The following is a 27,645-nucleotide window of genomic DNA, read 5'->3' on the forward strand; positions in this document are numbered from 1 at the left end:
TCAAGCCTCAAGGATGAATTTTCCCATCAGAAGTGAAGTGATTATGTGCAGCCGTGTATTGCACATCAAAACGTTTCACACTTCTTGACATCAAGATTACCAACTTGACTGATTTCAACTTGTCACATAGTTTCCAAGCTGTCTATCCGTGACACAACAACAACATCATTCCATGGCGCAGTGGAGCAATTTGGCTTTTTCTTCCTTCTTTGCTGTATAAATCTGAGCAACAGTGATCAAACCAAATGGCAGATTTATGCTTCTCCAGACAATACAGATGTTTGTCTGCAGCGTGATATGGTAAGGTTGTTGCAGCTTGCAGATCGGTTTAAATGAACACCTTCCAGATCTCAATAACAGGTTGTGTGTCAAGGCCCCGGGATGTTTGAGCCATACTGAGCATTCTAACAAGCTGATGTTTAGCAGGTATAATGTTTTCCACGTTTACCAAAGCGAGACCCTATAGATGGATGGGTTAAAAAAAAAGCAGAACAAATCATTTCCCCTAATTATTGTAAGTACAAAGTTATTGTGTCATTTCATTGACATGTTAGAGTCAAACATTTTTAATAGAGAGCAGTTTGGAAACTTCCAAACTGGAGAAAACTGCCACCAAAAGTCATTTTAAAATGTGATATTTGGGTTTTTGTCATATAAATTAATGTCTGAATAACACATGAACAAACTCCCCACAGAGACAACATAGAAACACTACTAAAGTTTTCAGGGTCATAGTACAAGAAGCAGCTGTTTTAAGTTAAAGGGGTTTAAATAAAAATAAGTATTTTATGATTTTACACATTTTTATTGAAAAGCACCATTTAATCACATTTAAGATAAGATAAGATAAGATAAGATAACCTTTATTAGTCCCACACGTGGGAAATTTGTTTTGTCACAGCAGGAAGTGGACAGTGCAAAAGTTATGAGGCAAAAATTAGAATACAATAAGAATAAATACAGTACACAACTGTACAGAATAGAATAAAATAAAATACTATATACAGTAGAATAAAATAAAATAAATATACAATAAGATAAAAATAGAATACAAATACAAATACTATATACAACTGAGTAAAATACAACGATGACAGAAAGGATTATTGCACTTAGTATTATTGCATATGTATGGATGTGTGTGCTTGATCAGTTAAAGTCTTTATTATGGAGTCTGACAGCAGTGGGGAGGAAAGACCTGCGAAATCTCTCCGTCCCACACCATGGGTGCCGCAGTCTCCCACTGAAGGAGCTGCTCAGTGCTGTCACAGTCTGCTGCATGGGGTGGGAGATGTTGTCCATCAGGGATGACAGCTTAGCCGCCGTTCTCCTGTCACTCACCACCTCCACTGGGTCCAGAGGGCATCCTAGAACAGAGCTGGCCCTTCGGATCACCCTGTTCAGTCTCTTCCTGTCCCCAGCAGAGATGCTGCCGCCCCAGCAGACCACGCCATAAAAGATAGCAGAAGCCACAACAGAGTCATAGAATTTCTTCAGGAGTGGGCCCTCCACTCCAAACGACCTGAGTCTCCGCAGCAGGTACAGCCTGCTCTGCCCTTTCCTGTAGAGGGCGTCTGAGTTATGAGTCCAGTCCAGTCTATTGTTCAGATGAACACCAAGGTACCTGTAGCTGTCCACAGCCTCAATGTCCATACCCTGGATGTTCAGTGGTTGCAGTGGAGAATGCTTGTGCCTGCGGAAGTCTACCACCAGTTCCTTGGTTTTACTGGCGTTGATCTGGAGGTAGTTCAGCTGGCACCAGTCCACAAAGTCTTGAGTCAGTCCTCTGTACTCCTTGTCGTCCCCATCAGTGATGAGGCCGACTATTGCAGAGTCATCAGAGAACTTCTGCAGGAAGCACTGGGTGAAATTTAAATTTAAATCAAAAGCTAATAAAATTTAAACTTCCCAAGTTGATTTCTTACATAAAGACAATTATTATTATTTTAATTATATGTTTATGTACATAAATAGTTCTAATATAATTAAACATACAAAAATGTGCATAAATTTCCCAAACAGTATTTTAGAATACTTGGAAAGCAAACACAATACCAAAGCCCAGAATCTCAATGATGATCAGTACATCAAAAAAACAACAAAACAAAACAAAAAAACAACAACACTAGTTTACTTTGAAAGCTTGTAAAATCATGTTTGCTTTTAAACAAGAGATGCTGACAGAAATCTTCTCAGTGTTTATTTGGTCACAAGTCAAACAAACTGCAGACAAACAAAAAATCATGACAACCATCTCACTGTATAAAACCTTATTTATTACTGTGTCCAGCAATGAGCTAGATTTAGATCATATTAAAGAAAACAAGAGCTCTGTTATTTCTGGGTTATAGAAAATCAATTAAATCCTTTTTTTCCTTTCAGTGTTTGAAGGCAGTGATCAAAGCTGAACAAGATGAAGACAGAATGAGTGGAAGAGTTAGTGCAACTTCCCTTTTCACTCGATATGTGTAAACCACAGCAACCAAGATTGTAAATTCACTCACCATTGTGGATCGGCAGAGAGATGAAGAGAATAAGCTCATGACTCTCACACCCACGGGGAATTTTATGGGAACAGCAATGCCCTGTGCACCTGCGCTAGAGTTTTGCTTTTATTCCTTCATAACCATTTTCTTTTTTAGTTCACCCAGAATCTAGCAAAGCAGAAAAAGACACTCTGTAAATGCAAAAATGTTTAAAAAACAGTGATGTTACAGTCTTTTTTCTTCTTCTTCTTTTTTGTACAAGGTATAGCCTGTAGAGCTGTCTGATTTGACTTAAAACATCTGGAGGCCAAGGACGTGCCTCACAGAGGACGGTGGAAGGTACACTGACTTTGATGTTTACAGTTAACAGCTAATTAGATCCAGGCAAGAAACTTGGCTGCCCGTCATTGCCTAAATATTATTTCTCTGTCTCTTGTAATTTTCTGCAGTGCCGTCACTTTCATACTATCCCATAAAACAGAAATGCCATGTCAAGCATTCGTGGCCCGACAGCAAAGCAACGTTAATTTTTAGTTTTTTACATTAGTAATGAAAAAACGAATCTTGTAGACTAATTTTTCATTCATGTTAAAAATTTTGTCAACAACCAAATAAAAAAATGGGAATGTAATGATCTAATAGCGGCCACTGTATTTCCACTTGAGTCTATGTTAACATATGGAGAATATAGACATGCACCACTTCAGTATATTTAAATTATTTGTTTTTTTTAAAGAATGCATGCTGGGGAAAAATCAGTTTGTGAAGTTCTTTGGAAAGTATGAAAAAAGGAGTGCACTTAATTTAGTTTCATGGCTTTACTGTGATTTTGTTCACCCCTTCTTCAGGATCTTTCAGATGGCTTCTCATCCTGTTTCCTTCCCATGCTGCAGAAAACAACATGCAAGGGTATTAACAATGGTAAAGAATACACACCAGACAGACTTTTAGGTGAAGACCAGCTGTGTCCAAAACACAGCATTGCTTCAAGCAACCATACATTTTGATTCACCCACCAAATGCCTTATCACGAATAATTTATCTTCCAGCGTTTTCAGATGCCAACACATGCCAAGCATCTGCTTCTCACACTTACTTTAATTGCTGCATTCCTGAACTATCTCAATCCCTGTCATTGAGGCTGAATGTGAGGACTGCTCTGTGGTTACGTGACACAGTTGAAATTTCCCATTTTCCATTTTCTGGTCTAGTTATTTATCAAATCCTCACTTGGGTCAAACTTGGCAAAGAGCACGGATTCGAGGCTATTTCTGCTCAAGATGTTTTCAGTAACATATTGTAGGAACAGCAGATGTTTGGAGCACTGCGAGCCTAAGCTGAATCCTCCTTTCTGTTACCACATTACTTCAATAAACTAAAAAAGGAAGAAAACATTTGTTATTGTAGTAGCAGTTTCAGAGTTATATGAGGACATTTATATTAGCTTAATCCATAAATGCTTATTAAAGAGTTTATGATGTATTATTCAGCATGTATACAAATACTTATGCAATCAGCCTTTGAGCTTACATGTACAGTTCACATGTATGACCTGAGAAAGCCCTTTAACAAAAAAATGGCCCTCAGTAGAAGCACATTATTGCCAAAATGGAGCCATATGGGAATGAGCCATAGTGTAGTCTTTTTTTGTTTGTAATTTAACCTTTTAAATTACTGGCAATTCACTGTGGGATTGTCCCCTGTGAGATACATGAGTCTGAGAGCTCTGGAGAAAGAAAGAAAAAAAAAAAAAACCACTAGAATAATCGCTGGCTCCTGTTTTTAACTTATTTTCATTTCAGGGTCTACTGTCACCAGTAGGTCAATGCAGCAGTGACAGGAACTTAAATTGCAGTACAATGAAAATAAAAGTTATGTTAAAAATGTATTTGCTTTAAAGTTGGATATTGGCCCATAATCATTTTTTATATTACTAAAATACAATAAATGTTTCCATTTGTCGGTTTATTGAATTACATGGATAATGCAACTTTTATAATGTGAAGACAGACATGTGCAGATATTATATTAATACTGGTTGGAAAGTGTGTATTTACAAGATTGCAAGAAACATTTTGAGGTTTACATTTTTGTTTGCAGTTTTTTCTTTGAAGAAAAATATACTGAGCTGTGTGTATTATATTTTCACAAAAGAAACTCGTAAAGTTGGCTGCCTAATATTAAAACAATCCAGTAAATATATAATACATATAACTGTACAGGGACATGGTCATGAAAGGATTTTATATTTCTCATTTATACCTTTTGATTTGTCAATCAGGGAATGTCATATAAAGGAATGTTGGGACGCGGTAACTTCCAGAGAAAACGGTGAGTAAGAGTGCGCAACCAGGCCATTAAAGCATGGCACATGCCAGAATACGTGTGGTTTTACAGAAAAACTGCAGGTGCAGAGCAAATGAAATAGTTTTAGGAGTTTGATCTGTTTTATATGCACCTTGTTTATAGGGGAGCGTTTAAATTTTTATAGTAAATTCCAACCATTGTGGCGGCTGTGACAAGAGTAAAGCTGGTAAATGACTGCCACCAAGTGGAGGAATATTATCCTAACCACTCTGTATGACTTAAGCTTATTATAAAGACAGGTAAATAATCCTCTGATAGCCAATAAATGTTGATGCGGGTACTTGGTCACTGTAGAGACCACAGACAAACTTGGCAATGAAGCATCAAGACATATCCTATAGCATTAGTTTTTCCTCCAGAAATCTTACCCCTCCTTTATGCATATCCTGTAACCAGCTGAAGCAGACCCAGCGAAGCGTGAAAGGAATTGATTTTCCTGTATGCATATTTGCATTTCAACAGAACACACTTGTGCATGAAGCCAAAGAGGGCGTTCAGCACAGAAGGTTCCTATGACTCACCATTGCAATACATCACCCACAGAGCCTCCATCCATTCAGCACAGTGCTTGCTTTGCACAGAACAGTGTGGCAGTTTTTACTTAACCTTGTGAGATATGGGCTTTGAAAAACTCCTGAATATAAAATAATATGAGGGGTTAAACCTTGTCACATATGTTTGTAATTGTATCATGCAAAGATTAAGGGAGCTGTATTTGCAGGTAATGATGAAAAAGGAAAGGCAGCTCTCTTCAGTGGAATGACGCCTGCCAGAGAAAATTCTGGGATCATCTTGTGAAGATTGCTTCCCATCAGTATTGCCTTTACACTTAACCTGATCTCAAACTAATCTTAACACAGTGGCTCAAACAGAGGCGCCCTCTGATGGGCCACAGAGTCACTGCAGATTGGGCGTGGACGACCAGCATAAAAACGCTAAGTCCAATTAAGTCGAACGAATATGATTTTTGAAAGGAAACAGCAGCATTTACTATGTTACTGACTTTGAACAATATTCAACTTGGTTTCTTTTTCTTTATTATTATCTGTTATTGACTTATTTAAAAAACAAAACAAAACTGGAGGGCTTGGGCCATTAACTTTTTTCAGCTGCTGAAGGGAAGAATTGAATCCGTTTCTTATTAAGCCTAAACTGACCCATAGTGTTGGTATTTCCAGCTTTTAAGTGATCGTTAAGTGTGATAACATATGACTAGACAACACGCATATAATTCCTCCCTATAATGCAGTAAGCATCTATATTAACTGCACTCAATTCTTTTATAATCTTCCAAATTTACTAATGGCTTTTGTAATTTATTAGATTACAGTGAAATTAGGCTATAGAATTAATCCTTTTCCAGCCAGCAGCCCCCCACCCCCCATTACTGAGCCTTACAGCGGGATAAGATGACCCGAAAACCAGTAAAGCAAGTGATAAGACACGCTGCGTGTCACGAGCAGAGCGGTCCTCACATTACGCACGACGTTAGGAGTTCCCTTGCTTACACCGCCTCTCCTCTGTCCTCCTAGCCGTTCCGACTGCTAGCCATCCCTGCCGGCTTGTGCCTATCTTCCGTCCCAGCCTGCAGGGCTGCATCTCCCGAGGCAGAGAAAAAGGCTCTCCGGGGCGGTGGCGGCGTCCGTCTTCCAGTTCCCTTCATCTCAATGATCAGAATCTGGGCTGAAGCCTGACACCCAGCTCTGACAGGACAGGTATGCATGTTTATTTGTTTGTCTCATACGACGCGGATGACAGCGGAACAGGTGCATGCTGCATTTACCGGGTATTACGAAGTGACATTGGAGGCGAGAAGCATCACACACACCGGTGATTATAGCTTTGCGCGAATACGCGTCCTGCATGCTCCGTAAAGACACTGCTTTTGTTCCTCAAGTGTCATGGGCGGATGAAGAGGGTGTTGCCACATTAGCCTTAATACGACCAATATGGTCGGCAGGCTGGTTTAATAAGCTGCATGGAATGAGGGCACCCTTTATTCCATGCATATCAAGGCCCAGCAAGAAGCAAGTGCACCTTTATCGGCTTACTGAATCATATAACGTCTGGTCAGCTCCCTCGCTAAAAACATACAACCCACGTACAATTGTTCAGACCTATTCTTGGAAATGCCGGTGTGTGTGTGTGAGAGAGAGGATTATTATTTCTCTGTCTATGGAGCTAACAGCTGATGCTCAAGATAATGAGCTAATTGAAGTGTATTGTCGCGGGTGTGGCAGAGGGGGCAGGCGTGGGCGCCGAGGCAAGGGAAAGGTCTCCTGAATATGTCAACTGCACTGTTTAAAAGTGGGCTATTTAATGAAAATGCTCGGAAAGTAGAAGGACGGCAGTTGTTACTTTTTTCGATTGAAACGGCACATTTATAACAATGAATAAAGAAAAAAGGTGCAAAGTGGCACTGATTCAAATTGCGTTTTCAGAAAAAGGCAACAGGTGTAGGGGGTAATTGTCCATTTTTATGCCATTATTTTGAAAATTTGGGTTTTAAAATTTGCTCACTTTCGCAAGGTGAATCTGTAAACTGCACATCAGAGCTAAAGATTGATTAAAACAATGAGTTATTACATCACCCCTCCCCCTTCCCGTCTCCTTTTCATAGAGAACTTAATAGCTCAGCTGCTACAGTAAAAGTTTGCCAAGCAGAGGAACAACAAAGAGAATTCACCGAGGCAAACAGTAAAAAAGAAAGGAAAGCAAAATACACACAAAAACATAAAATAACCACAACACAAGCTTTATTTTAACACTTCCAAAAAGTTATCATCATAAGTAATGCCTCCTTCTGTTCACCCACATACTCAAACAGACTGCCAGTCCTTGTGTCTCTGGCTTGTTTGCAGCCACACCGCAGGCTACAGTATCTCCGAGACTCAGAATTTCAGAAACTGAGAAGGCAGAGTGAAGAAGGGGGGAAAAATAGATCTAAAATCCATCCATCTGTCCATCACACCTCTGTCCCTTCATGCATCCTCCAATCTCATTTTCCTTTCACCTGATCCACTTTTGGTCTCCCTGGTGCATATAACAATCGTAACTATACGCAGTCATAGTGGTGCTCCTCGCGTCCCTCATTTAGAGCAATGCCTCTTTGTGTAGATGTATGTTTAGGTGAACACTTACAGGAAAAAAATATTGAATAACTGTTATATAGGTTTTTGTCATGGTGCTGCTAGAAGTTTGACTGCAAGCAGTACAGTAAGAGAATTACATGGTACATTTTCCACAGAGCAACTTCCTCTAATGTGTGACAGGTAGCAGATATTCAAGCGAACTCCCAAACTAAGAGTGTGAGACTTGCAAGGTTATATGCAAGTCTCACACTTTCTGGTTAATGTGCAGCTTCTGTGCAGTCTGTCACCAATCAATACACACACACACACACACACACACACACACACACACACACACACACACACACATCCTTTTAGGTCATCATGTGATAGACTGACGGGAAACACCTTCGTATGTGTCTTTTTATGCACCTAAATTCAGCAAGAGTGCTTGTTTAGACTAGCACACATTGATGCAATTCTCCCTTGAGTCCTATTTTAAGTCATCCTATGATCGATTTGTAATAGCTCATTGAAGCATAGCCAGTGGTCTTTTCACAGCCAACGGGGAATTCTCCACAGGATAAACTCATATTGCTTCGAAGTAACAGGAGCTTTCAAAGACATATTATGGATAACAAGCAGCATGTAATAAGCTGTCACTGTATTATCATCACAAATGATGTGCGACAGTAGACAATGCCCGATCTAGGAAGACATCACATCATTTGTTTTTCTTTTGGAGATCCCTCCTTTAACAATTGGTTGCACAGTTTGACACGGGTACAAAAAAATCAATAATCATCATAATAATCTTAGAACCTGCATAAATGCATTTTCTGAGGTAAAGCATTGTAACTTCTAAAACCTAACAGACACTGTAAAGGTAATTCAGTTCAGTTCAATTTTATCTATATAGCACCAAGTCGCAACAAGTCACCCCAAAGTGATTTATATTGTAAGGTAAAGATCTACAATGAGCAAGCACCTGGTGACAGTGGGAAGGAAAAACTCCCTTTTAACAGGAAGAAACCTCTGGCAGAACCAGGCTTAGGGAGGGGCTATGACCTGCTAGGAGTGAGGGGAGGGAGACGAGACAAAAGAAACACTTGCAGAGAGCCAGAGTTTAGTAATAATGATTAAGTACAGAGTGGGGTATGAAGACAAAGAGAGTGAAAAGAGGTGAAGAAGAAATGCTCAGTGAAACATGTGATGTTCACAGCAACCTAGGCCTGTAGGGGGGTTTTAGGATCACCTGATCCAGCTCTAACCATACGCTTCATCAATAACAAAAGCTTCAAGTTTAATCTTAAAAGTAGAGTGGCTTGCTCGATTTTGCTTGGGCTGAAAAAGTGCTGTACAGCTTTATTATAATCATGAAAGTGAATTTTCAAACTACTCATAAAGACAGACATTTATTTTGAGGTATGATCAGATGAGAAGCTTGAAGACCTATGACATGTACTGAGAATACCATGTTGCCATTTACAGTGTATTGAAAGCCATAAAATAACCACTTTAACAGCTGCGTTGTATATCACATTTGATATGGTTAGATCAGATTTGTAAAGCAAAAATATTCTCTTCCCCAAGGGTGTAACGCGATTAAACACTAGTCTAACTTATTTCTGTGTCTTGTATGATCAAACACAAACATAATCCCTCCAAAGCGATACACTGCCATATATCTACATCTTGTTCGGCTGACCTCCTGTGTTCACGACAGGCATTTGAATGCAGACTACAAGCCTGACATCCAACTTGAAACTGTTGGTCATCCTCTTCCACCCACCACTTCAGCATGCCTACCTCTACACGAGCTGTCACAATCTTGAGCTCAGTGCCATGTGATGGTTCACCTCTTCTTCCCTCTCACGCATTGTGTATGTGTCAACTAGCAAAATAATGCCTACAGGCTGTTCTCTCATTTTTTGTCATTTTCTTTATCTTATTTTGATACGCTTGACAGACGATGTTAGGCTAGGGTTCCCATGGTAACTGAATTTTAAACAGGCACGCCTGATGCCTCAGTGTTAACTATCGTTAGTGGAGACACGCTCCTTTGTGGTCAATTAGGAAAAAAAAGATTGTGCTGTGTACAGCGTGCCTGTCATTTTCCTGTGACAGTGAAGAATGAAGCTGTGTCTTGTTTTTATCCGTTTAACCTTTTTAGTAAAGGTTGCTAAAATACATGTGAATACATGAAATGGGGAAAAGATTTAATTTGGGTGGTGAAGGGGCTACATGCGTATGGATTAAGTTGCACATAATTAAATAATTACTTTATTCAGAACTGTAGTTATCACGATGCCCACACTGCTTAATTATACGGAAGGTAAACATAATGAACATACTCACAGGAATACCTACAGCATATGAAGTCATGCACTCAGCAACCTGGGAAAACAATCAGCTTCTCTGCTGACCTATCCCTCTAGGAGCAACAGTCAGTATTTCTGGTGAAAGCAGTCAATATCTGGAATAATGGATACTGAGGCGCAGACTTCCAATTTTCTCAACCAGCCATTGTTTACTAAAAAAGGTATTTTAAAAAAATAATAATAGAAAGATGAAGATCCAGTTTGCATTTTGGCAATTAGACTTTAAGTATAAAACAAAAACCAAATACGTTCCTGCAGATCTGCATACAACATATAGTCATGTGAAAATGAAAGTTTTCACAAGACTCCATTCAATTATGTGGAAAAACTAAGCACACCCCTACTGCTTTCATAGGAATTCAGAGGGTAAGTAGCACCCTGGCATGGCACTTTATAAAACTGATATATCAGCAAGTGTGAACATCTCTATAAAAACTGTTCTTTGGTCCTGACCTCTTGAGGTGGGCACTAACACAGTGCTGCAGTCTTCCCAGAAGCAGACATCCCAGCAAATTCGCTCCAGACAGTTAGATCATGCAGTTTTATAGGAACTGCATAAAACAGAAGAGCCGCAATTTAGGTTCTGCAGGCCTCTGTTAGCATGTTAACGTAAAAAAATTAATAAGATAAGATAAGATAAGATAGAACTTTATTAATCCCTCGGGTGGGTTCCTCTGGGAAATTCGACTTCCAAAAAAAGCACAGCAACGACCGAAGTTACAGTTACAGAACTGTTATATATATATATATACACACACACACACATATATAAATACAGAGACAAATATAAATAAAATATACAAAGGGGATAAATAGAATAAATAGGAATAAAAAATAAAAATACAAGTGAATTGCACATTTCAAGATGACAGCACAAATAGAAAAAGAGAAAAAGACTAACAACTATGTCTTGCTTGGAAGATTTGCCAAGAGCCTCTTTTCTCTAAAAAAAACATGGAAGTTCTGCTTAGGTTTGTAAACTTGCATCTGGACAAACCACAAGATTTTGGAAGAATGTCCTTTGAACAGACGAGACCAAAGTAGAGATGTTTGGGCAGAACGCACAGGCGCCGTTTTTGGTGAAAACCAAACAAGGCGCCTGTGTATCAGCACAAACACCTCATACCAGCTGTCAAGCATGGTGTTAGAGGTTTGATGATTCGGACTTATTTTGCAGCCACATGAATTGGGCAACTTAAGTTGACCAAGAACAACTCTGTAGACCAAAATGTTCCAGAGCCAGAAGTGAGGCCATCTGTTCAACAGCTAAAGCTTGGCTTGTATCGCTTCACGGAGGAGGACAATGATCCAGTATTTAATGGTCCAGTCAAGGTCCAGGAGAGCTGTGCATAAACAAATGCCCACAAACCTCAATGAACTGAAGCAATGTTGTAAGGGAGAGGGGGACAAAATACTTCCAAAATGATGTGCGAGACTGATAAAGACAGGAAAATTATTGTTTGCGTATATTTTGGCGTCTGTTAAGTGCAGAGAAGATAGGAAAGCTAGGGAGAGATAACAAGGGGAGGTACACAGCAAATGGGATCAGGTCAGATTTGAACCCAGTTCTTTGTATTAGCCTTACAGCAGATGGGTCACCTGCTCAACCTAGTGAGCTAAACTGGCAGCCTCTCAAGTGACTACTTCAAGTTATTGCTGCCAAATGTGGTTCTAAAAGCTACTAAATCATGGGGTGTACTTAGTTTTTCATAGGACTGCATAGAGGGCTGTGAAAGCTTTATTTTCCACATAACTGTATATCTTCAGTGGAGGTGTGTTATCAGTTGAGAGATCCAGCATTTAGAGGGAGTAAATGATATGCTGCTAAAAACGAGCTATTTCATACTCTACACATTCTGTAGAAAGCTACATAAAAATGATACGTAGGGTCTGCAATCTTCCTTTCTCTGTCTTGTTGTGAATGTGAACCAGGGCAGCATGCTTGATTGTTTGGACAATTTGTATGAATCAATGGGATGTCAACATGCCTAACAGTAGGTGTCACCTACATAAGCATCTGTTCAGTCATGTTTTTTTTTTTTCTCAAAATAATGTTTATCTAGTAGGTTAGCAGTAAGAATTTCTAGGTTAGCAAGAAATATTTTATTCCTGTTCTAGGAATTCAAACAGCGTTTGACCTTAAAACTATTCCCAAGTTATGTTAAGTACATTGACCTCCTTTACTGAGTATACATAAGAGTACATATTAGTGTTGAATGGTAGGCGGTGCCTGTTTTACTCATGTAAACTGATTAATCTCTAAGCTAGTCATCGCATAAATCAAATGATGCATTTTGACAGCTCATTTTGAGAGATTTCCCTGCTTGATTTGTTTTAATCAGCGAGGATTAACTTTACAGTGACCCGCCCCAAACCCCCTGCTCTAATAATTTTGCTACGCACATTCGCCACCTTCTTTGACTCCAAGTGATAATGAAGCACACACAGATGAGTTTCCAATCACACAGTCTGTCTTTTTGCATCAGCTCGAGAAAGTGGAACTCTGCACTGAAGCACAGCATCTGTGCTAAACCCTGTAATTCCCTTTGTTAACTCTTCCCAAAAGAGAGTGCTTATGCTATGTAGATGCAGGTAGCATCACTCCCTCTGGGCTTGCTTTCTCTTTGGGAGGATGAACTTGCTGCCTCATTGATTTGGATGTCGTATCATTTATCTCGGCTGTGGTGTGACATGATTTGCAGCAGACTTAACAGTCGTGCTACGCAATCTGCCTCCAAGACTGCTGAGTGCCAAAGGTTTGGAGAATGTGTGTATGTGGTTTCTCCTGAACAAGGACATCTTGCCACTCCCTCTTTCCCAACCCCCACTGTCCTATACCTGGTTTCCCAGAGCCAGCCTCTGCCCTTAAGGATTGATGGACTGGCTGTGTATGCCATTAGAAGAGAGCCACTGATTATAAAGCCGAGATGTGGAGGGAGCAGCTTGAAAAAAAAAAAAAAAGGCGAAGCTCAGTGAGGAATGAACGGTGATTGGGTAATACAGTGGGTGGCTTCTCTGGATTCCTGTGTAGATACAGTACTTTAGTTTATGCTACTACAGTGCATATTTTTTACAAGTGAGTGTGTAGATGCACATTGTTAACATAAAAGGCAGTTATATTGTGGGTACACTGTTCATTATACACTACACGAGGAAGCATAGAGAGTTGTTTTTTTTTGTTTTTTTTTTTAAAGCATGCAAAACGTATTTTATTTTATAAATGGTCTAGCAGCTGGAGGCATTTTCTACACGGTAAAAATTACCGAGCTTCTTGTGGCTAAGTAATGATTTCCAGATCTAAATATGTAAAAAGAAAAAAGATGTATGAACTCATGTTTCCTTACAGCCAGACCACTAACATGGACATCACCTAAATTAAATACGAAGTCCATAAACCCAACAGAGAAGTAACAGTGGGGTGTCACTTTTATTTTCCAAGAATCCTCACGCTATTAGCTGCAGGTGTGTCACCATGGTGAATTACCGGTCCCTCTGCACGGGTGACATCTAATAATAAGCACCGAGTGGTTTGCTGTTGTTGTTTGGTTTTTTTTTTTTTTTTTGGGGGGGGGGGATTACCTCCAAAAAAGTGCCAGAAAACCATTAAGCTAGCAGCACAATCCAGTTTACTCCCTGAGGATTTCTTGCACACTTGAACAAAAGAAGAGACCTGAATTCATATTAATAGGCGAGAAAATGTTTCTCCTAAAACACTGCACAAACAGACAGGTTGTATTTGTTTTAGCAAAATAATATTTCATCTCAACTCTAAATTGATGTATTAAAAAATGAGTTAATAACTCATATCTAACAATCAGTGAATTCAATTAATTGAAGTGTTGCCCATCCCTGCCTTTCATTTATATAATTTCTATTAATCTTTCTAGTATCTATGCAAATGTTTTCATATGTATTCTAGAAGGACATCTTTAAATGCTTTTAAGTACCACCGATGAAATTCAAGGTCAGTTTCTGTGTAGGCTGCAGGCCACATGCTACAATGCTGGAGTTTTTTTTTTTTTCTGTTTAGACAACCTTTTAAGCATCTGTGGTCAATTTTTTTTCATGCCGCTAAATCACTGGTCTGTATGGAAACACATTACATTTGCAAATAAGGCCGTCAGTTCAAAGAAGTAAAGTCTGAACCCCTCGGGGGATGTTGCAAGAAATGCTTGAGAGGATGGTGCATTTCTTCCAGAGACAGCGACACCGGATTTGACTAAATTGAACTGGGCGACTAGGCCTCTTTACTTATTCAAGTAGGCAGGTCTGAGCAACATATTTAAATGCTACCTTGGTCTAAAACTTGAAAAACAGAGCCGTTGGCGGCATTAAATCCGCTGTCACAGGCAAACCTTATGTTTTTGGAAGTATTTCTTATCACAGTCTATTGTTTTGGTTAAAACCACAAGCATGAATTTAAAAATGTGTTTTTTTTAGTACAGGATTGTGAAACTTCCTTGAGCTTCTTTGTTGCAAAAGAAAAAAAAAATCCCAAATCCCAAAACAAGTTTCTTGCAGAGCTTTGATATTGTAAGCAAAAGAAGTGCTGATGACACTGTTTGCTGCTTTTGTCACTGATTTGTTCACACACTAGACTTATTTTTTCCCCAGTATACTCTGGAGGAAGGCAAACACTTGACGCTGTTAGCACATGCACAATTTCCTGACAGCATACTGTGCTTGAGAAGTGAAAGGAATCCACAAGCTGTCATTCCTGTGCTTCCCCTGCTCTGCTGTGACATATTTTTGAGACGCTATATTTGACAAATTTCTTCTGCCCATCTGCAAGTGAAGGATGGGCCTGTGGGCAACTAATGCCTGCCTGAAGACATCAGTTTTGGGGCGCTTCTAAATTGACAAGCTTTTTGAAAAACTGGCATGAAGACAAATGAACTCAGTCAGGTTGCAGTAAATGGCGCATTGTGGACATCATTTTGCCCTAGATGATCAGCCATCATGTGTTTTACTATCTGGCAATTTATCTGAGCTGCCCTGCTGCAGATGATGAGTGCTCGGACTGTCACGTTGTCTGCTTTTTGCTTCTTTTTGTTGGCGTGAAGTTAATACTCTGCAGTTTGAGACTTTTTTCAGCTGAGTGAGTTTGAAACGCTTGCAGTTGATCCAAGCATTCGCTAACACATTTGAGGTGCTCAGTAATGATTCCTGTGTGGACTGGAATGTAGCACAGAGGAAGTAGTCTCCAGAGATACAAAGACATGGTGAGTGAATTCTGTCTGTGTATGTGTACGTGGGACTGTGAAGATCGTGAGTTTGACTGTGTGAATTTTGCTTGTCTGTCTTGTGAAAGAAAAGAATTTCAATAACTGACTGATAAGCTAAATGCAGCTAATCTTATTGATACGTGCTGTGTTTTGGAACACATTTAAGCTGGCAGTGTTTCTTGTGCAGACAAAGCATATTTCATTTGAAGATAAGATCCTTTCTTTTTGGCAGTCAGCGCTACACTTAATCATAGATGTTAGATGTTTCTCATCTTTAATTTGTTAGCCAAAAAGAAAAAGTATTTCACAGACATGTCAAATGTGATTTTAAAAAAGAAACAACAAAAGAAGAAAAAAAAAACCACAAAAAAAACCACAGAAATGCAGAAGCAAGAACAATTAAAGTCAACTGTCTTGGACCATATATAACATCTAATGCCGTAAGAGCTACCCTTGGAGGTATTACTGAAACTGAGTTATGGTTCCCAAATTATTTGAAATTTTACTTAGAGTTAACAGTTACGAGTCAGCCGGATAAAGATGTAGCTTCATCCTTATCAGAGGATAAGGATGAAGCTACATTCTGCAAATCAAATACATAAGGTCTATAAATTAGACTCACTTTGTATTGACAACAGTAAAATGCAAATAGTATGCAACTAAACTGAATCAAAACATCCCATAGCTAATGTTTTAAGGCAAATACCTAATAATATACTGTACCTTTATGAAGGTCAACAATTCTTACTGACATTATTCACCTTTAATGGTCATTAAAATAAATATTGTTACATATTTATGTTACCTGTTAAAGTTCATAACAGTACAATTAGAAAAAGGCTGGAAGATTTGCCAGGAAAAAGCTTCTTCCCTCTAAAAAGATCCTGGCAGCTAATCTTAGGTTTGCAAAGTTGCATCTGAAAAAACCACAAGACTTCTGGAACAATGCCATTTAGACAGAAGAGACCAAAATGTGCAGCTCTACGTTAGGAGAAACCCAAACATAGCGTATCAGTGCAAACACGTAATGATGAAACTGACAGCTAGACCGGCTGAAACCAGGTCATGCAACAGGGCAGTGATAACAAGCACAGCAGCAAATCTGCAACAGAGTGGCTCAAAAAGAAAAGAATCAAAGTGTTGCAATGACCCAGTCAAAGTCCAGACCTCAACCTAATTGAAATGCTGTGATGGGACCTTAAGAGAGCTGTGCATAAACAAACCTCTGCAAACTTGCTGCTAAAGGGTTTTCTACTTGCTTTTGAAACTTGTCTTCGCCAGGCGACTAAAGACAGAAACATCAGAAGACTCATTTTAGACATTTTTAAGATTATTTTCTTTTTACACGACACTCTCAAGAGAAAGGGAATGAAAGGAAGTGTGAGATGGATTTGATGTGTTTATTATAGCAAAAACTCAAGTTACTACTAGCAGTGTAAAAAAAGTCATTATTAGTGACAAACCCATGGAGATCATTTTACCATTTTATACTTATGTTACCTGCAGAGCTGTGGAGCTGAAGGTAAAAGCACCTCATTCTTTTTAGTGTTTGGTTGACAGGTTTATTCTAACTTTCATCACTTTTATAATGATATACAATCCAGTTTACACTGCCTGCCTTGCAAATAGCAAACGTGGTCATGAAACAGAGAGTTTTTACAGAACTTTGACAGCAAAAACTTGAAGCAATCATGTTTTGTTTTTTTTATCAGTTGCTTAAATTGTGGAGGAATTTTGGCCCACAATGTTACTTCAGTTAACGGAAGTTCGCAGACATCCATTTATGCACAGCTCTCTTAAGGTCCACCACAGCATTTGATTTAGGCTGAGGTCTGAATTTTGATTGGTCCGTTGCAACACTTACATCCTTTGGCAGATTTGTAGTTGTGCTTGGTTTCATTGTACTGTTGCATCACCAAAGTTTAGCCAAACTTCAGGTGTCAGATTCATCTAGAATAGTATACAGAGGAATTAATAGTTCAACAGCAACATGCTCATGTTCTGTGGCTGCAACAACAACAAAGCCCACATCATGACCCTTCTATCAGCAGAGGTTTGGGATAAAACAATTGTGAGACCTTGCTTCACCTTATCATGTGACCTGTTGAGATCACCTGAAGCGAGATGTGAGTGGTGTTTGAGGTGCCTGGGGAGGCAAACTGGATTCTAGATGGCAGACAGATGGTATTGTAAGAAACCCCTTCTATTCAAAGATTGCTGCTCACAGTAGACATAGATGGCCTCTTTAACTCTTCTTTCAAACCATCTGTCTCCTCTGTCGATTTTTGGGCACAATTGAATGAGGCAAGGTCTCACAGTGCTTTTACCCGAAACCTCTGCTGATAATGATCCATGCTTTTTTTCACGCTTTGACTCATGTGATGCAGCACATAATCAATAGTGGGTCAACGACCCCCCTAAGGGACAGCTCCCACTTAGGTTTAAATACCTGGGACTCTCCACCATTTGGTTTTAGGACTAAAGAAGCTTCTCAGATGAGGGGTGAAACATCTTCAAGAAACTTGAAGATGTTCAGTCGCTTTCTTTCCAAGCTCCTTAGATTATGTCCAGACATTTCCACCACTTTCATTGTTCCAGATGTTCCAAACCTAAGCCATACTGCCATGTTCTTTTTAGAGCAGGGGTGGGCAATTCCCGGCCTCGAGGGCCGGTGTCCTGCAGGTTTTAGATCTCACCTTGGGTCAACACACCTGAATCACATGATTAGTTCGTTACCAGGCCTCTGGAGAACTGCAGGACATGTTGAGGAGCTAATTTAGTCATTTAAATCAGCTGTGTTGGTTCAAGGACACATCTAAAACCTGCAGGTCCTCGAGGCCTGGAGTTGCCCACCCCTGTTTTAGAGAGAAGAGGTTTTTATCCTGGTAACCATTCCAAACAACACATACTTGTGTTTTTGTACACCGTATTGATCATGTGACTTCATGGTGATGGTGTAGGATCAAGCAAATAAGGCCCCACCCACACAGGCCTAGTGTGGGTGGGGCTTCTGTGGTGCATGACCATCTGACAGCATGTGGATCATGACTAGTATTACAAAGGTGCAACATACTTTATGGCAACATTTCTCTATTTCTGTCTTGCGCTGCACATTTTCAAGTTTTACTACAAGTACAAGCACAGTAGTTAGTGAGTATTTGTAAACAAACATGAAGCACTACAATTCAGACACCAGGAGGTTTTTGACACTGTACCTTCTATTGATGTGATTTCACTCAATAAGAGCCAGCAACCTCTAGGAACCACAAGCACCCATTTGGCAAATACAAAATTTTTCCTTGCAGCTGGTGGTTGTATTGTCCAATATGTATTACATAAGCATATCATGCTCTGACCTCTGCCAAAACATCTACTTTTATAGATGTGTTCACATTCGTTAATGATCATTTTAATTAGCAGCTCCTGGCTGCCTCTTACCCTCTCAGTTCCTATGAAAGCAGTAAGGGTGTAGAACTGCTCAGAGTCATGTGAAAACTTTCTTTTCCGCATGAAAAGAAAAATGGTGAAGATAATGAGGCATGTCAGTATCTGACAAGATCAGTAGTACAGCACTTTGGGCCTCTGCAACCTTAGTTAGTTGTAGGTGCAGTTGTTTGGTTAGCCAAGAAAAACATCTGCATCACACCCACTTCCACAGACGTGTACCACAGTGCCCACATAATGCGAGTTTAATAGATAACTGTGGAAGCAGAGAGGAAGAGCTGTCTGGGATTATTTTAGTTGTCTGACTCAAACAAATGCTAAAATCTGCAGAACAGTGATATCTGTGAGTACTAGCGTACAGTACATTGGTTATATAACCAACATAAGCACTTTTCCATATTCACTGATTTTCTGTTTTCTTTCAGATTAATTCAGTCACATGCTGTCCAGTAAATGTTAAAGTATAAATACCACAAATTATAAATAATAAAAGGTATTTCTGTAAAGACACAAGTTATGTAAATGCAACTATTTTTGGAGGCCCTCAGTCCTGAACAATGTTTTCTGAGCTTCTGAGCTTCACCTGCGACATACTGTCATAGTTCACAAAGACGTTCCCTGATGCTCGCTGTTTGAAGTTCAAGGACCAAAGAGCCCCAGATGATTTTGCAGAGAAAGACCTTTAAAAGGAGTCTGTGTGAAGATGCTGACTGTCATTGGATTTTTGTGTGTAAGAAACAACAACGGCTCACACCTCACACACATCTCAGCCTCCATCATCTCACTCACACAGATGATTAGGTGTGCGGAGACCAGAACTGATGTGGACTTGCAGTGATTGAATCATAAAGTGACCCAAATGAAAAAATTGATTGGCCTCACAATCATGATGTGTGTGAAATGAGCGGCCTAAAGTCTCTGACACTGATCTATTAGGATTCCTCTCAAGCTCGCTTGTGATTCACAGACACATTGTTCTGACAGCTGCCTCATGGGGATGACATTCACACTGAGTGCGTGTATTACAGTGGGCAGATCTGATTGGCTCACGTGAGTGGATGTACAAGTTGGATTACATTAGAAATAGATGTGAGAGTAAAACAATGGACTTGGGGATTTGAATCGTCTTCAGTTTGTTTCTGAGTACAAAACAGCAATTGAATCTTTTTTTAAAGAAGATTGTATTTCTAATAAGAAATGTCTAAGAAGCTCATCAAATAACCCTGAAGCCTCCTATTTGATTTGGAGGTGTTTGTTACATGTCATCCACCTTTCTGTCCCATATTTCCTGCCTGCACTGTCTGAACAGAATTTTTTGTTTTGTTATTTATCTGCCCGCTATGTGTATTTATGTCTGACTCTGACGTCAAGGCTTTGCATTAATATAAGTTTTACAAGGCAAATTTCACAAATATTGTAGAAAATACGTAAATCTGAACAATGATGTTGTTACCCATTAGCTATATTAAAGTTGTGTTGTGTTAACCTTGCTCACAACAAGGTTAACACGAAGAGATGACCCACACTTATACTTCGAACCAGTTTAGAAGCGCAGTGAGCTTACAGAAGTGTCTTTGGACCGGACCGTGGAAATAAAGCTGGAACTCACCGAGAACAAGTTTGAAATCAAAACCTTCCTGCTATGAGTGAAAATGCTGCCCTAATGAGAATACATTTTGTAACCAATTATATTATTATTCATTAAATAAACTAATTTAAAAACCTGCAGGCCCTTGAAAGTTGTGGAGATTCACTGCATAGAGCGTGTGACATCTGCAGCCGTCCAAGAGCCAGACTGCACTCCTCTTTGATCTGGCTTGATTATGCAGCGTGAGACTGACCTATCATGAAAGCTGAGATGTGCTGTGTTCGAGACTCCAGAATTGTAAACACAGAAGTGTCATCAGGCAGCTGGTTGAGGGAAAAAATGCAAATTAGTTCCCCCACCTCTTTTTTTTTTTTTTTTTTTTTTTTAAAGAAAAAAATGCTACTGTAAGGCAAGGCAAGTTTAATTGTATAGCACAATTCAACAACAACGTGATTCAAAGTGCTGTACTGTAATACTACCACCACTTTAATGGTTAGCAAACACTTTGCTGGCCATTATAGGGCCAAATATACTTCTCTTCTGCACCTTTATACTATTTATCAGTGCTTCACATGCCTCTTTTTCACTAATCCCTATTTTTATTAACTCTACTATAACTATACTAGTAATGAATATTAACTGCTGCATATTCTGGAGTTTCTTAAGTGGGAATTGTTACATTACAGAGTAATGTATGCACTCCTTGCTTGCAACTGCCATCTTGAGATTGAAAAATTCCAGCGCAGTACTTCAAGATAAAGTATATAAAGGGTCATCCCTAATAACTCGGCAATTATCATCATGTATGTTTGAGGACAGGGGAAAAGAGGGACATTGTTAAAACTCGGCACTGATACTGGCCCGTCGCAGTCCAAATTAGCTCAGCTTAAGAACTTAAACAGCTCGTATTTCTGTAGAAATTTTCCAATTTAATCTTCAAATTTTACCCTGAATCTAAAGCTCACATAAACCCATGACCCCGTCCTCACCTTTCAGAGAAAAGCTATAGTCTCCCTCAGGGCTTTATCTTACCTAATTCATTCTTCTTATCTGTAACACCCAATCTGAATATGAGCCATTTTCCTGTACGTCACGTGGAGAAAAAGCACTGTGCAGGAGTCAAACTGGGTATAGCACTGGTCACCTTCAAATGACAAGCTCCATCTGTCTGTAGCTCTCCCGGATATTGTAGCAGCAGTCTTGTATGTTAACTCATCTCTTTTCCTCTTTCTGGTCTCTTTTGCCTCATAACCTTTTTTCTTTGCTACTTTGTCCTGTCTCATCGTCAGACCGATATCAGTGTCCTCTTTCCCTCCTTTCACCTTATTTTCTTTCTCATTCTCCTATCACAGTGTGTCTGTTGTCCTGTGTGTTGCTGCGGGACTCTCTGGTTGATGTAATTTATGCTATCTCCTTTGCTAGCATGAGAAGGAGCGTCCTGAAGCCAAACGCTCTTCATGCAGAGTGCTCCTGTGGGAGGCTGTGAGCCAGCACTGACTGAGCTGCCCCTTTTCTATTTTTTCTCCTCCCCGTCAAGGTCTCTCTGCACACAATCCAATAACCATACACATTAAAAACAATGGTCATTCTCTGCAGCTGTAAAGGATAATTAAAGATACCAAACATAGTAGCTGTCAGCTGCACAGGAAGTTGAAATGGATGCCTGTGGTTGTTCATTACACCAAAGTCCAGCTTAAGTGAAGATTCAGAATGCTCTGTGCAGTTTTGCTTACATGTCATGAGTGAAATCCATCAGGACTCTATAGGCAGTTTGGGCTTTTAATAGCAGTGAACACTTCACACTAGTTTTTGGAGCATGAAGAGATTTGATGTTGACAGAACATGTTTATGTGTGGTTGCAGGACTGTAATCCATTTCTATGACAACAGAGAAGGCTTTGGCTGGGGAAATGAAGACTGCGATGGAGGGTGACGCCAGGAGAACCAATCAGGTGGGAGCACAGCTGTAGATCATTTTATTCAAGCCTCTCAATCACTCAGGGGCCTTCCGGCTTTCTCGTTGATATGCAAGGCAGTGAGCCCATCCTGCCCGTGCCACTAACTTAACATCTTAGAGCAGCGGCTCACACGACATGCATTTGATGACTGCCTCATATGATCAAATAATTTAAGTCTTTTTTTAAGGGCAAGACTAAAAATTCAAACAGTTAAATAAAAGACAAAATGCAAATTTTAAGCTCACTCACTGAGAGATAGGATTCTCCCTCTCCCAGGTTCCAGAGGACCAGGGGGATATGGACGATAACTCAGAGAAGACCCCCAGCAAAGCCTCCAAATCCCCCCAGAAAAGCTCCAAGCGGCCCAAGACTGTCCCTGTCAAAGTCACCCTACTTGACGGCTCTGACTATGAAACCGCAGTTGAGGTAAGCTACTTAATTTTTATTACTGAGAAGAAAATGATACATCAGGGGGAGAAAAACCAAGCAAATCAAATTAAAAAGAAGCCTAAATGGTAAAAATCTTTCTTTACTCAGCTTTGGTTGGTGTATCAATAGAAGCAAAACAATAATTTAGTAATGAACAAAAACACGGTGGAAAAAAATCAAGACGCACATGAAGCATCTCACTTACAAATGACTCAGCCCTTCCTTTATGGAACAGATCAACTAAAAGCATCAGATTTGTAGGAAGAGATAACGAGATTGGTAATGACATTATCTGATGTTGTCCTTGCTTTAACATACAGCGTAGCAGTCTGACTGTCTGACTACACAGTCTGCCTTCAAATGCAACGATTCCCGTATTTTGGCTAAGCTGTTGTTGTTGACTCTTAATGCAGATTTGTCATAGTAGCAAAGAGGGTTCTCATACCTGCCCTTAATAGTAGTGACCTTGCTCTACTGGAATGTATCACACTCCTGTTACTTCATTTCTGCCATTTTTGCTTATTGGTGATTATCACAAATGAAAATGCTCCCACCCTCCTCTCTACTCTAAATTCTTTCTATTTTACTTAAGTCCAGAGTACTTTACTTTGATGGGCTATTTACTGCTACATATGACCTTGCTGTTGCGGTGCTCTCAGGTATTATTTGATAGGTACAAAGTTATTATCTTTTAAACTCATCTTTTCACCTTCACAGTGAAAGACACTGCTTCCTTCCTAAACTCTTAAGTATGTGTTTCACCAGCAGTAATTCTTCAAAATATGCAGAAAACGGATCAGAAAAACGCCATTTTAAAAGGTTGCTTTGCAGCGCCGTTGACATGCAGTGTGGCTGTTTTGCCGTGCTTGAAAACACACGTGCATGCGTGATTTTTGCTGTGCAAATTATATTTTTATATATATTTAAAAAGCTAGTGTTGAAAAAGAGCTCTTGACTCAGCAGACCACACTACGTTACACCTCCATAGGATTTAGTCTCCCTTGGTAATACGTGCTACTGAGTCAGGAAATGCAGCACTGTTGCTATTCTCGCTGAGAGAAGGAGGAGACGGATGGATGGAGGTGAGACAAGCTCCGCATTGTGGGGGACAAGGCTTCCGTAAATCGTGACTCAGTAGCCTTATGTGTTGGTAAATAGATGATTCTAACTCAGTGGATCCCCATCTATTTGAATTTCACATGCTTGTCATGATCAAGTGTTGCAGAAAATTAATCTGCTCGCTGACTAAACTGACTTCTGAAGGGTGTCAGAGGAGGTATTTTACACCAGCGGGAAACCCTGGGCAGGAATCACAAAGCTGTTTGGAGCCCCACTGGCACCTGCTGCTGATCGAGTGTGTTGCAGCTGGGAACGAGGTTCCTGTCACCCTCAGTCATGTCAACTGCATTCCTTTTAAAGCTTACTGCCTCCCACCTGACCTCACATATTTTACTTAAGAGAGCCAACGAGCAGAGAAATCTGTCAGAAATCCCGGTGTGGCACACACACACATAGATTTAACTCCAGCTTAACCCGTCCATCTTTCCTTCTGTCTTAGTTACGTGCATGCATACGCACACACACACATTTCTTCAGGTCATCTGGGCTGTGACACTAGAGGTAGTGGGCTTTGACAGGAAATCCATGCAGGTGACAAATGAGCGCTCTTATGTTTGACCGGGGAGAAAATGGAATGGGAGAAGGAAAGAGGAGGAGGAAAAGATGAAGAGTGGGGTGGGAAGTGTATAAAAAAGATGGAGAGGAGATAGATACTGAGGGTGCTGGTTGTATTGTTATATGGATAGGAGTGTGTGTATCTGTGTGTTAGCAGTGCATAAAAGGCAAACAGGGACAGAATGATGAATGCTGGGAGACTTCTTCTGTAATTAGAGTCACGATGTCCACCAAGCAAACCGACCGTGATAATAAAAAATAAAAAAAACAGAGAAATAAAAGGGAAGCAATTTTAACTTCCTATTCATAGTGATGTTGACTAAGCTCAGTTATATAGTCCTGCTTTAACCAAAGCTGTACTATTAAAGCAAGAACTCCACCACCCGCTTATAACACTTCACTGCCTTCAAGATCTCAAAGCCATCTCAAACAGCTAGGTTTTGGAATAAAAATCCAGTTTTACTCAGATTTTAACCACTTAAAATTCCGCTATACAGAATACTCTCTGCTGTTCCAACCCAACAAATACTGTTAATTTTCACGGTCAACTGCATGAGATTGTGAGTTTGAAAAGCTGCTCAGGGATTGCTTTCCTGTACTCGGTGCAGTCTCTGCTGACATTTCAAGAGCTCATGCTGCTCAGATTTGCCTTGTTTTTGCATTATCTGAATGACTGCAATATTTTTAAAAAGTCTTCCATTCAATTATCCCATACTTCCACTGTAGAAATGTAGTTCTTGTTCACATTAGCAAAACTAAACTCTCATCCAAATCACTTCAATTCAATTCAATTTTTTATAACGCCAAATCACAACAACAGTAGCCTCAAGGCTGCCTGTATCATAAGGTAAAGACCATACAATAACACAAAGAAAACACAAAACCCCCCAACATAATATGACCTCCTATGAGCAAGTGCTTTGGTCTCAGGGAGGGGTGGCCGGTTGGGGGTGAACCAGACGTTTCTAACTTCAGAAACGTCTGGTATAAACTGTACACCTATAGTTCAGAGTTTTCGGAAAAGAGCAACTCCAAAAAGAACCATCAGCTCATGAATGTGAGGTTCATGTGGTTGACTCGGTCAAACCAAATAAAATATTCATGACAGTAGGATCAAGCTCTGCCCCCTTTAGGAAAGCTGAAAGCTCATCTGCAGTGTATTCTCCATCGTTTCTTCTAACATGCAGCATGACACAGCCCCTCACTTGCTCTTCTAGACAGGTTGGAGTGAACTGTGGGTGGATGTCACCCACATCCACCTTTTCTCTTACCACACTCTGCATTATTAACTAATTCAGTAACAGTAAATGATGAGTAACCTTTCAGAGCTTCAAAGATATCACAGCAGCAAGAACCAAAACAAAATTGGACTTTACTTTGGTTCTTGCTCAGGTAATTTATGCAGCTGCACAGCAGCCTTGCTTAGAAGTATGAGCAGTAGTGCAGGAACAGTCATTTTAGAGATGGGTAGACTTTACAGCACACAGGAGGCTCTGGAAGTGATCGTGCACTATGAGTGTGAAGATGGCACCTCATCCTCTTCTGAGGACTCTGAGGCTGACATCGAGGAGGCTTCAGAGGTAGAAACTTTGGATGGTATTTACAGGCTAAAAAAGGAATCAGTTCAAATCTGCAGGGTGCTGCAATGTTAAGGCAGTGTGACTTTTGCATGGTTAGAAAGAGAAGTGCTGACAGCACCATGTGGGAAACCTATATGCAAAGACCACAGTCTGTCCATTTGCACCTTCTCCTGTATCTCAGCTGGAGACCCTCTTCTTTAAAAGGGGTATAATCTAAAAACTATAATTAATAGTTGCTATTTATATTTCCGGCTGAAGTAGTCTTAAACAACTGTGTGATTTAACCTCCTACGACCTGGCATCCACATATGTGGACATCACATTGTGGGTTGTCTAGACCACAATACTAAATTTTGCTCTGCAAAGGCCTGATATCTTCTTCTCAGAAACTACATCAGGTAAAAAGATAATTCTTTGTTCTTACATTCAGGTCCCAATCAGCCCAAATAGCAAAGAGAAATTAAAAATGCATGCCATGAAAAAATTCAAGTCTCAGCAGGTTAAAGTGGGAAAAAATATTACTATATAATACTTTTAAAGTATTGTGAGAAGGTGGCATTTTTGGGAGGTAGGACCTCAAATATCAATTTTTGAAAAAAAAAAAAAATCTGACACTGTACAAAAAATAAAAATGCATGAAAATTAATGTTGCTGACAATCACTGACCCATCTGAGGGCCTAATAAAAATAACAATTAAAGTTAAAAAATAATTACTATATAATATTTTGTATATTTTGGCAGTAAGGTTGAGGGTGAATTGTGGAAATTCACTTTGCATGTTTGAAAGTTCTCACATGTGATATTTGTTCAAATAAGCTGTTATATTCACAAACAAGAATTGTGTACATGTGTTTGTTACAACAAAATGTTACATGCTGAATTAGGTTACATAACTGCTGGCAGCGTGATGGTGCAGCAGATACACTGTTTCCTCACAAAGAGAAGATCCTGGGTTCGAGGCTGGTTAAAGACTTTTCTGTATGTAAGCAAAAAAAAAATCTTGCTTGTGTTCTCTCTGTGCCTGCATTGGTTCACTCCGAGTACTCCGGTTTCTTCGCCTTCCTGCCAAAGACAAACATGTTATGTTAACTGATGATGGTAAAATAGATAGATATGCACAAGTGGCCTGTTTAGGATGGACTCGACCTATGACATCTGGAATAATCTCCAGCCTCCCCCCAAACTGAAATTGGATAAGTGGAAGGAAATGGATGAATAATATTTAATTGTGCTCTTTGCTTCCCAGTTCAGCCGTATAGATTCCTTGGTGATTGTTAGAGCAATTTCAGTGCAATATAATGTGGGGGGACCACAGAATGCAGTAAGAGAAAGTTGGCGAGTGATGTTTTCACTGAAGTGCTCTATAAGGGTGCATAACCAGAGAACTGGAAATGATTATCTGTATTCGTGATGGAGCTGAAAAAATGTCTGAATCCTGTCTT

General features: G+C 39.8%; 2 protein-coding genes across 8 annotated transcripts in view; one reads left to right on the forward strand and one right to left on the reverse strand.

Annotated features, from left to right (window-relative positions):
* Window positions 1-842: 842 nt before the first annotated feature.
* LOC113013087 (uncharacterized) lies at window positions 843-6,501 on the reverse strand. Of its 3 annotated transcripts, none has more exons than XR_003270788.2 (3): window positions 6,329-6,468; window positions 2,505-3,373; window positions 843-2,404 (listed from the first exon to the last, which is right to left on the reverse strand). XR_003270788.2 is itself a non-coding variant. In XM_080295553.1 (3 exons), the coding sequence occupies exons 2-3, from the start codon at window positions 2,541-2,543 to the stop codon at window positions 1,150-1,152; spliced, it is 750 nt and encodes a 249-aa protein (XP_080151679.1). In that variant the 5' UTR covers window positions 2,544-3,373; window positions 6,362-6,501; the 3' UTR covers window positions 843-1,149. The 3 variants fall into 3 exon arrangements, 2 of the variants coding, with proteins under 2 accessions (XP_080151679.1, XP_080151678.1); XM_080295553.1 differs by having other exon boundaries at window positions 843-1,860; window positions 6,362-6,501; XM_080295552.1 differs by having other exon boundaries at window positions 843-1,860.
* The window catches only part of LOC113013086 (band 4.1-like protein 1), a 48,227-nt gene continuing 27,010 nt past the window's right edge, over window positions 6,429-27,645 (forward strand). For 4 of the 5 annotated variants that reach the window (XM_026153688.2, XM_026153691.2, XM_026153689.2 and 1 more), the window contains exons 1-3: window positions 6,429-6,568; window positions 22,425-22,513; window positions 22,796-22,945. In XM_026153688.2, coding sequence (XP_026009473.2) covers window positions 22,442-22,513; window positions 22,796-22,945 — 222 coding nt within the window. In that variant the 5' untranslated portion in view covers window positions 6,429-6,568; window positions 22,425-22,441. Of the gene's footprint in view, window positions 6,569-15,472; window positions 15,528-22,424; window positions 22,514-22,795; window positions 22,946-27,645 lie in introns of those variants that run through there. The other variant, XM_080295551.1, reaches the window with a different exon arrangement.

The sequence above is a fragment of the Astatotilapia calliptera genome, chromosome 20 (assembly GCF_964374335.1).
Source record: "Astatotilapia calliptera chromosome 20, fAstCal68.1, whole genome shotgun sequence".
Lineage (NCBI taxonomy): Eukaryota > Metazoa > Chordata > Actinopteri > Cichliformes > Cichlidae > Astatotilapia > Astatotilapia calliptera.

Bases quoted from the DNA above. Each gene is read 5' to 3' on its own strand.
- LOC113013087 (XM_080295553.1), bottom strand. From the start codon at position 2,543: ATGAGCTTATTCTCTTCATCTCTCTGCCGATCCACAATG. The intron at 1,861-2,504 runs GTGAGTGAATTT...AATTTCACCCAG, and splicing joins CTCTCTGCCGATCCACAATG to TGCTTCCTGCAGAAGTTCTC.